At 33.3% G+C, this 11,233-nt stretch overlaps 1 protein-coding gene across 3 annotated transcripts in view; it reads left to right on the top strand.

Moving 5' to 3' along the window:
* The first annotated feature begins 2,859 nt into the window (after nucleotides 1–2,859).
* The window catches only part of LOC149085631 (sodium-dependent phosphate transporter 1-A-like), a 50,263-nt gene continuing 41,889 nt past the window's right edge, over nucleotides 2,860–11,233 (top strand). Inside the window, exons 1-2 of one of the 3 annotated variants that reach the window (XM_089233787.1) lie at nucleotides 2,860–3,164; nucleotides 8,185–8,416. In XM_089233787.1, the coding sequence (XP_089089913.1) occupies nucleotides 8,221–8,416 (196 nt within the window). In that variant the 5' untranslated portion in view covers nucleotides 2,860–3,164; nucleotides 8,185–8,220. Of the gene's footprint in view, nucleotides 3,165–6,506; nucleotides 6,592–8,184; nucleotides 8,417–11,233 lie in introns of those variants that run through there. The other 2 variants (XM_089233789.1, XM_089233788.1) reach the window with 2 other exon arrangements.

Here is an 11,233-nt window from a genome sequence, read left to right as displayed (position 1 = left end):
GCATGTAAATCTGTTAAATGTAGTAAAATATAATCAAACCTTCTTTATCGAGACGATTGGTGATTATTCATAACCATCGGTGTATCACTTTTGCACACAGTAACGTAGACACACACATGTACATTTTAACACACATTAAAATATCTACAGAAACCAATTACGACGGAAGCCAAACTTCGTGTAAATGAGAGTCATATAAACGAAGTTCTACTGTATGTCATACCTTCCCATTAGCGGACACACCCCGTTAGCGTACAAAGTGTTTGGCTCCATGGATATGCGTTATCGAGAGATTCTACTGCAGCACGTGAAAAATCGAGAGAAAAAAAAATTATTTTAGGATACGAAAAAAATTTTTCTTGAGGCAACACTATCAAGTTTACTGCTTTCACCTGAAATTTTTTCCTTCATAAAAATAGTTCAAAATATAGTGTGCACGCTTTGAGGCACGTTTTGCTGAGCTTGAAAGTTGAAATATATTGATATTTGCTGCGTCGCCATCACAATGACGAAAGGATGCCTTGCAAGTTGACATCAAATACTACGGTGCTCAGTTCTAAAAATGAGTAAAATTCGGAAAAATCTTTAAAAAAATCTTACGGGCTCCTGTTTTTTTTCTCATCTCTACTTTTCAAAAAAAAGCATTCACTACTCTGTTATCAAGGAATGTTTTCTCCCACGCGGAGAAGAAAAGGTCATATAACCACAATACATGTTGCAATCACGTCTGTAATCCAATAAACCTATAGGCATTGTGGAAATGGAACTTGTATTGATCTTTTTTTTTTTCAATTCATGCACTTGAGACTTCCTCCGTTCTTATATGGTTGTGCTTTGTGTGTATTTTCTCTTTCAACTCTAAAGTGAACAGTATTTTATTTGCGATGGTTTCTGTGAAAAACTTGGGCTACTTTATCGTGCGTGTGTTCGTGTACTTCGAGATGTGCTTCAAGAATTCTACGATCAAAAGTGCCGTTTATTCTGATATGTTAAAACATTTTCTTAGAGTATGTAAGCATACAGGGTGAAACTTGAGTCCATTTCACTTCAAATAATTCGTAAACCGTTGGCTGTAGAAACATACTTTCAATTAAAAAAGTATTTAAATATAAAGAGTGCCCATCTCAGATGCAACACTTGTATTACAAAGGGCTGTATAGTATGCACGGAGATAAAAATTCAATTCAATTTTTATACGTTTCTCCGTCCGCTATCTTTCAATCAGAGTATTGTTGCCCTGCCTCTCTTGAGCCCAACAAAAAAATTCCATATTTCTAAGTGCAATATTTGCTGAGATATGCGAATTCAAAATTACTGAGAATCAGGGAAACAACCGCATAAACTAAAAGACAAACTTATTCGACAATTCATACGCTGTTCTTTCCCTCATTTTCAGTGGTTTTTGAATTCAAATATCTCAGGGCGTATTACACTTGAAAACGTGGAATTTTTTGTGCTTAGGAGAGACAGTGTAACAGCTTTCTAATTGAACGTTAGAGGACGGGGGGGGGGACGCACAAAAAATTAAATTTTATATCTCGGTACGTACATGACTCTTAGTAAAATAACTTTCACATCTATATATATATATATATATAAGAGGAACACTTTATTTATAATTTTTTTCTAATGGAAAGCATGTTTCTATAGTAAATGGTTTACGAATTATTTAAGGTGAAACGGACTTAAGTTTTCACCCTGTATACTCACGGATAGCAATATTAGTCGCACCATGCCTTGATAAATTTAACTGAAATTTGCACTTATTGCCACACATAAATTCATGTAAGGCATTAAATTACAGTATTAGTTGTTATTATTGAGTACTGTTTATGACTTTTTTTCGCTGGTCATAATCAATGAAAGAGCATTCAGACAATATTTCTATAAGAACGTCCTGATAGCACTCTGGATTCGTTACGACAATTCCTTTAGATATATTTTTTTCCAAATCACTTTCAACTTTTCAGTTGTGAATTGCATTCACATTGAATTAAAATTTTTAATTTTATATCAGCTTTATCTCGGGCAGCCGAGGTAAGCGCACTAATTTCGTGTTCGACATTTTCGGACATGAATCTTGACATAGGCAAAGAAGCGTTACTGAAACCGTTTAAAATTGGATTTAAACTATAGGTCTCACTATAATTGTACGTACATTATGTACATTTATACTCCTCGCCTGAATAATATTTCCGTGGCTCAACCACATAATCAATTATATTCAAAAACGTACAATTGATCCAAGTTACATATGAACGATCACATTTGTTTATAGAACGCAATTTCGCCTAGAAGAGAATTTTGAATAATGACAGTTTTCCAAGGCTGATGCAAGTGATATCCATCTTTTTTAAAAGCTGTCATAGAAAGTTAAAATTTATGATGCTGGGAGGAGAGCAGTAAATAGTATAACCGAAGAAAGAAGATAAGTAATCTATGGGGGATTTTCTTTTGTTGCTTGCAGTTGGATTTCTATTTCGTATTGAGCAAACATTTTTAAGTGAACTCATTTCTAACTGCAAATACAATGCTGCTGATCTTGGACTTTGCCTATCGATGAACATTATATACTGTTTGGTGAAAATAAGAGAAGTTATTTTTCTTTCCGGAACACAAAGAGAATAGAAAACCCGATGTAAGCGAAGGCATTCAAAGAGGTCGAAGAATCGTCTGTTTACATACCCAAAAAAAATTCAGGTAAGTGTAGTAGAGCACATCATCTCTTTCCGTGTTTTGCAGACTTTCCATATTTTGAATCAACGTCATTGGCAAAGGCAAACACTTGACGTTATCTTCGCCTGTCATAATAAAGGTTAACGTAATCTATTGTGGTTGAGACTTGTTTCCGGTTAGATCACAACATCTTCACTTTTCAAAGGAAGATGTTCTGGCTTGAAAAGTCGCGCACAAAATACATTAATGAATTTGAAATGATGCGGTTCAGCATAGACTCTTCTTCGACGTCTTTATTTATTGTGATGTGTCAGGATTGGCATTTTTCAAAGTGTTTCTGAAATTTGCGTCAGAACCCTGCGTTTATTATTTTCACTTCCAAACAAGTACTTGAAGCACTCGAGGTGATGAATACATCCGCCTATGGCATTTGCATCGTCTAAATTATATTGGATGCAATTTGAAGCAAAAAATAAATAAATAAAAGGGTGAGTTTTTCAATGTGTTTTCTTTTCGTCCAGACTGTATACAATTGAATCGAAGGAAAACTACACTCTTATTTAAAATGTGATAAATATTTACCAAATAATCGATCCTGTCCGGGAAATAAAGCGGAGTATTGTTTTTTATAAATTTTTTTTTCCGGAATACATTCAGTAGTTTTATCTCTGAGTGTTTATTATAAATTCAGTTGCACTTTGTGATGACCAAAGATGAAGTGATGCTCGTTCGTGACGTTCCAGACTCTTGTTTCAATTCATACTGTTATTTGCATGCAGTGTACTATTTAATGCCCAAGAAAAATTTATTTATGTACTTCTGTAGGGGAAATGTATAAAAAAGTCATTTTTGATGAAAAATTATTAGATGTTGCAGGAAATATGACTTCACCGGTAACCACATTGTGATAACAGTTCTGTTGTCTGACAACTGAAATCACTACTCCGCGTTTACATGTGAACAAATAATTTATTAAAAAAGGCATAACGAAACTTCAAAATGTATATTTATTAGCAAAGCATATTAAAATTTTATATAACTAAAAACAAATACAAGAGAAGGAAAATGAATATGACTATGTATATAAAAGAATATGAGTGAAGAATGAGTCGTCGATCACAATTTCATATGCGAGGTTCGTGACATAACAGAGCTTTATCACATCGACACCTACAGAGTATCCTCAGTGAAGAAATACGAAAAAAATATTTTTTTAAACAAATTCGATTTCACAAAATTTTCATATGAAGTGAGATAAATGTATCTATTCGTGTGTGTATACTTAATCAAAATATTTGTCTCTTTCATCTTTTATTCAAATTCATTTTAATGTTTGAGTTTATCCAGAGATATATTGAATTTACCAAATTAACAAATACAGTTCCGTGATCATCTGATGATCGATTAAAGTTTCCAGAACATTCTATAACTAGAGAACAAATGAAGAGTTTGCGCATCAATCATTGATATCTGATTGCGGAGACCTACTTTCAAATGGTTTCCAATACAGATAGCAAGTATTTATCCGGAAAGAACAACGGATTTATTTGGTTCATCCAGAAAAGTAATGCTCACCATCAGATCTTAAAACAATTAACTAGAGCTAAAATCTTTCAAACTTAGAAGAAAAAAAGGATGAGGAATGAGACTACCTTTTTGGTACAAAGAAGGAAAAGTAAATCGTTTAAAGAGAAAAAAATGTTACGTTATTTATTTGTTTTAAAGATTCTTTGTTTTCAATAGAATTGGACCTTATGGATTAGGGCATTTGTGGATACCACAATGAAGTATAAAACAAGTTTATTGTAAGAGAGAATTCCATGAAAACGTAAGACAAAATATTTAAACTTTCTCACAGAAGAAATTAACAGACATTACATAACACAACAAAAATTATTCGCAACTATCTTTCTTACAAATAAAAAATTTTGTCTTCGAATGGCGTGAAACTGTTTTTTTGTGATGAATTGAAAAAAAAATCTAACCCCGTTCAAGTTTTTTTTATCATAAATTACTGTCGATTTTAATTATCATGCACCGCGTGAATGTGTTGTCATGGAAAATGGAGAAAACATTGCAGGGTAATTACTAATTTTATTTTTAGCACGTTGAGACCATGAAAAAATATTAAAATACAGTAGATTTTTATCTATATATAGATACACTGTATCTATCTATGTTGCACAAAATCTGAAATCTTTTGGGGAAAAATCTCTGCTACTCCTCACCGGCGGGAGACAGCCCATCTTTTTTAAAAATCAAAGTACGTGTGGGTTTATGCCAGACATATGCATCCAATTGGATTCAATTCTAGTATATATCGTCAACCGCGATTCCATTTTATTTGATTCTCAATATTTGTGGCATTTCCTCAACTACCAGTTCATAACTATTGATATTTGGTGCAAAACCACTGAAGGGCATTGAAAAATATAGAAACTGGCTCTTATACGGAAAATCAGGTCAGTGCATGTAATTACTTCAATCGCATTCTTGCTCACTGTATTCTGCAAGCTAATAAGCTTCGCGCTATCTCATCAATGTTGTGAAATCCCTCGTATGGAAGGTTTGCTAGTTTCACAAATCGTATATTCTAAAGATGTCGTAAGCTCGTCAATAATTAGACTTCGTGAATGCGCCATAAGAGACCTCGGTTCCCTTTATCCCTTTAGATATGATATTTCGCAACTAATTTTATAAATGCCTCTCAGTTCTGTCCGGTTCGACAGACACACGTATGTCATTAGTCTATGTCAATAAATCATATCCTGATGAAGGCGATTGCTGATAATTTCAGAAAACGAAGTGAGAATTCTATTGAAATGAGACGTTTTCATTGGAGATGACTATAGCATAAATATACCCTTGGATTTTCTGTTTCTATTTTTAATGGTCATTCATGTCTGAATTTATTCATACAAAGTATTGATCTTTTACAGAATCAATATAACATTTAGAAATAACGCTTAACCTCCTGAGACCCGAGCAAAATAAGATATGAATATTCTTTCAGTTACTAGTTTTTCCGAACAAATGGTCATAAAAAAGATATTTTTTTAAAAATCACAAGAAATTTAAATTTTGACATTTTGCTGGGGAGCACATCCATTTAAATGGATGTTCAGGTCATTACCACAATGTAATAATGAGAAATTTACACAAACGCATCTGTACCTAAATATTTATTTTTATCAGTATAATGCAAGTCAATCACTAATAAAATTGTAAAAATTAATTACTTTACAATTTGCATTAGAAAATTTGATTATTAATAATTAGCTAAAGTTGATTATTAATAAAATATCTTCAAGCTTCATGAAAATCTTTAAAACAATTTCTCTCAGCAGAAATACATAAAAACATTTAACAAGCTGTGCAACAAAATTTAGTTTTTTACTACAGGCCAGTATTTCTGCAGTATGCAGAGTTCTTGATGACAACAAGCTCTGATATATTTTTGGCTTTTTTTGTCGAATTGGATTGGGATGCAGCTCTTCGTCATTAGATGAAATAAAGTTTGTAGTTTTTGTACCCCATCTGTAATTATTTCCACAATACTTATTCTATAGTCCATAAACTTTGAATTGTCTTTTTTTCTGAAAACCGTTGATCTCGCAGTCTCTTCAATGAATTTGCTGCTGCCAAATCTATCATATGAATTAGTACCTTTACTGTCCATTTTTTGTTCTTATTTTTACTCTGTAATAAGTAATTGTTCTGTCAACCATATCAACTTCACCCATCTTCAAATTCTATTCTCTGATTATTTTTTGCCGGCGGACATGAATATATTTCTTTTCTTTTTTAGACCATCTCTTGCAAGTATCTACAACATCAATAGAATGATGCAAGATCAGTAGAATGATTTTTTTCTATCAATAGAATAAACACAACCTGATGAGATCATATAAATTGGTTTGTTGTCCTGCCATTTCAAAATGTTAATTTTTTTCCTCACTTACCTAATCTATCGAGCCTCTCCTATGTTATTTTTGTATTTTATCCGATATTAAATTTTTTCCCATTTGTGTGTTCTGTGCGTTCTTTGGTGTCACATTAAGTAATTCAACATGTGTGATTCTCATACCTCATCATGAACGCCTTTAAAATTCGCAAACTATATTTTAACTTATAAAATTCATACCTTTCGAGCTGTTATGCCGTGTTTCAGGCTTCTTTGAAGCAGACGTTTCATCCACTACTGCGGTGAACATCTTCAGTGCAGTTTTCGACAATCAAGGAGACGAAACGACCTCCTTGGATCACCGTTATCCACCGCCGGAGAAGCGAAAGGATCCATCTCGTCATTGTGACGTCGAGCTAGTGTCGATGTTGGTGGGACGTGGCGGCTTCTGATTGGGTGGATGGGGATCGGAATTGAAAAGAATTGATTTCCTAACTGTTCTGATCTTGGTCTTGGCCGAATTCCGATCCCCACCCACCTAATCAGAAGCCACCAAGTCCCACCAACATTGACATATCACTTGCTCGACGTCACAACGACCAGTTGAATCCTTTCGCTTCTCCGGCAGAAGCGTCAGTGGATAACGGTCATCCAAGGAGGTCGTTTCGTCTCTTTGCCTGTCGAAAACTGCACCGAAGATGTTCACCGCAGTAGTGGATGAAACGTCTGCTTCAAAGAAGCCTGGAGCACGGCATAACATCCTGGAAGGTATGAATTTTATCATGAACTCAACCATGAAAAAAATCCTGCCTTCTCTTTTTAAATTTCAACTCACACAGGTTGGAATATTAAAGAAAAACGCAAAATGCAAATGAAATATTTTCAAAAAGCAAAAAAAAAAAAAATTAAGAAGAAAAATGAAACCACATTATCTCAAGAAATATTATTTATTTTACGGGAACATCAGCAATACTGAATGAGATATTTGACATTCACATCTCACACTCTCTTGATGAACGAAGTCTTTAATGTAGTATTTTATTTATATGTAATATAATATATTAGGATATACTTGGCAATAACCCAAATTATGATAGTTGCCAAAAAATATAGAGTCCGCTTAAATTATAAACATTATTCACAAATGTCTTTTCAAAACTAAATAAAAATTCTAACTCAATCATTAGCTATAAAAACCAATCGAATCAAAGAAACTTATCCCTTGAAATGCTAAACTGTTTTTCTAATATGAATAAATCGATAAAATTTAAAAACCATTTTCGTAAGGAAAAAAAAAATCTGAATATTTAAAATAGTATATAACGATTCCCGAAAGATGCTGTAAAGAGAAATCGTCGATGTCGTTATAAGTTCGCAGCCTTTTTATAAGTGGGCTTCGAATCCTTTGGTAATCGCAATTGCTCACATGAGCATTAAATTGCCACTGCAGTTTACTGTACGAGAAGAAAAGATCGTCTTTTGAACTGAATCTAATAAACTAGCGGAAGGAAGAGTGGATCGGGAGAAAATATTATTTGCATTTCCGGTGGTGTATAAGTGCTATCATCTTGATGGTTTTATTTTATTCTTCCGCTATTCTATAGGGAACATCAAGCAGCTGCAACTAGATTTTATTTGGAATGTTGGAACCTTACTCGAACGAAGTCGTCTGGATTGTTATACTGGGCTTCTTGATTGCTTTTCTCCTAGCTTTTGGAGTGGGAGCCAATGACGTGGCCAATTCCTTCGGGACGTCTGTGGGCTCCGAAGTGCTTACTCTGAGACAGGCATGCACCTTAGCTACGATATTCGAAATGCTCGGAGCACTCTTAATGGGTAAGAAAACAAAGAATTTTTTTTTACTAATGTTTTTCTTCCCGACAAGGAGAATCGACAAAAAAAAACACTCATAGTCTCGTTCATATATCCGTTTTTTCTCTTTTTCCATCATTTTGTCTCGCTGTTCAGATGGTGGTCTGAGGAACAGGATAATTTGTAGACGATGAGGAGAGGTAATAGCTAATCAAGTTATCGTCAAGTACCGCTCAACTCAATGATTCGATTGTCATGGAAGTATAATTTGTGGCTTTTATATGCATATAAAATTTCCACAGACAAGAAAGACGCTCTCGCGTCATTAATTAAATTTTCTTTCCAGTCTGAAATCTTCATTTTAACAGGCAATGAAACGACGCGCATACCTTACATTTTCTGCTACACGTCGCAACGTTTAGTAGGGTATACACAGTTGAGTCCCGTTCATACGTCTCTCCTTTATACAGTGAAACCTTGATATAACGATATTCTACGGACCAAGAAAATATATCATTGTAGAGTAATTATCGTTATATCGAGAGGCACGATTATCATCACGTGATATCAAATTATGCTGCTTTTGGGATCTTTCTAAATCGGCACCAAAAAATCCACTTTTGAGTATTTATGTGTCACAAAAAAATTTAATTGATTAGTTGATAAACAGAATTAATTCAGATGCATTGTCCCAGAATGCACTGTAAAGAGGTTTATTGCAATACAGTTTAGTCATCAACTTCATCAACACTTTCGGTGATTAGGTAGTACCAAGTACCGATATTACCGATATAGAAGAGTATATCGTAGTAAAGGATATCGTGGTAGCAAGAGGAGCTTAGCATTATACTACAGGCGATTCCAAATAAGATTTGAAGAAATATCGTTGTAGAGGATTTATCGTTATATCGTTTATCATTTTATCGAGCAACGAGGTTATAGCATTATCGTTATATTGTAGCGAGGTTATTTTAGTACCGTTATACTGTAACGAGGTTATTTTAGTATCGTTATATATTGTAGCGAGATGCAACTGTTCAACTTTCACATTTATGCAATGTTTGTCTTTTTTCGTGATACTTCCATCATATATTTTGATGTTAAAATATTTCATTTTTATGCAGCTCAAAACTTTAATTAATTATTCGATGTTTTCAATTTGACACACACACAAACGCCAAATTTTTTTGTTTGATTCGTTGTAAAATGCCCCGAACATTTTATTTTGTAAAACTAAATATGTTTCAATAAATTTAAATAAACAAAACGATTTTTAATATTTTTAGGTTTCACGGTTATTCGTTTCATGTTATCAAGAATAATACTCTCAACACATACACGTGGTGAAATACAAATGTGAGCTTCCACGTGTACATATCAAATGACTTATTATAACAGTTTCATATTAGTGAGTTAGTTTAAATTTCCGGATTCCATTTTAATCTGGAAGAGAAAATGAGAAGAAATCCCAAAAAGATTCGAATATATATATATACTAAACTATTTCAAGGTTATGCACAAACTTTCAGAATCGTCATTTCCAAAATAATTTTGGAAGTGATTACGAGCAAATCTTTTTAACACTGTCCTAATAACTTTTACAGGCAGTCAGACATTTCAAACAATTTCTATGTAGATAATGAGACTAAATCATAATGGATGTTATTTTAATGGGGCAATTACCAAAATGTCCAAAACGCACAAAGTTTGGGGGAAAATCAGCCTGACTTTGGAATAACTGAACATTTTCAATCAGGGAAGAACCGAAATAATCACGGGCAATCTATATGCTCATACTGGATGCATATTTGTAGCAACGTTTCTCAATAAGAACCGAACGTTTCCCGTAATTCATTCCTTAAATTAGAAATATTTCACTGTTTGAGTTATTTAGAAGCATTTCTCTCGTGAGCAGAGGGGTAGGATTCTTTGCATACTGATATAGGCAGAAAATTGTCTGTCCAACGTACTGATTTTTCAGATTACGAGAATTTCACGCAGAACTAATTAAGATAGTATTTAACAGTATCCATCGTATAATATTTTTTGTTGATTTTCTTCCTCCCCCCCCCCCACCCCACCCCATCACACTAGTATTTGTATCATCCATTTACACTTTAAGAATGAAAAATATATGTTTTGCTTTTCTCTTGTGTTATCTGTCTATGAATCAAATACTTAAGGGGTGTCACAATCCATGAAGTCGATTTTTCAAAAATGGCTTTAAAAATATTGAAATTGCAAATCGAATGCAAAATATTCACTTTAAACGCGATTTTCTCCGATTGAAGCTCATCCGTACGATTAAATAAAACTACTGCACCAAAAATCCTGAAATTTTGCATAAATGTTTATGATACATGTGTTAGTGAAATGAACCTCCGATTTTGCAATTGACTAATGGAAAGCATGTTTAAAATGATGTTAAGAATTTAGATATTTGAAATTTATATTCTTTTTTGCTACTTTAAAAATTTATAAAATTTTAACAAATAATCAGATATCGAAGTTCCAGATTCATTTTACTAACACATGTTGAATAAACATTTCTGCAAAATTTTAGAATTTTTGGTGCTTTAGTTGTTTCTTTTGTACCTTACGGATTAGCTCGAAAACTGCAATCTGAGAAAATCGCCTTTAAAGTGTTTTTCCTTGTATATGTATACATTTACACTATAATTCATTGCTTCTTTTTTACATCCTGAAAGAACAAATCACAACCGATTGACACATATTTTTGCATTTGATTCAATTAAATGAAATATTTTTAATATCATTTTTGAAAAGTCGACTTCACAGATGTTGTGACACCCGTTAAAAGTATCATCTTGACATTTTGAC

This window comes from Pholcus phalangioides, unplaced genomic scaffold, assembly GCF_987345545.1.
Source record: "Pholcus phalangioides strain wild (caught in Gottingen) unplaced genomic scaffold, Ppha-v1.0 ptg000007l_1, whole genome shotgun sequence".
In the NCBI taxonomy this organism is placed as follows: Eukaryota; Metazoa; Arthropoda; class Arachnida; order Araneae; family Pholcidae; genus Pholcus; species Pholcus phalangioides.
This window is presented reverse-complemented; position numbering and strand designations above follow the sequence as displayed.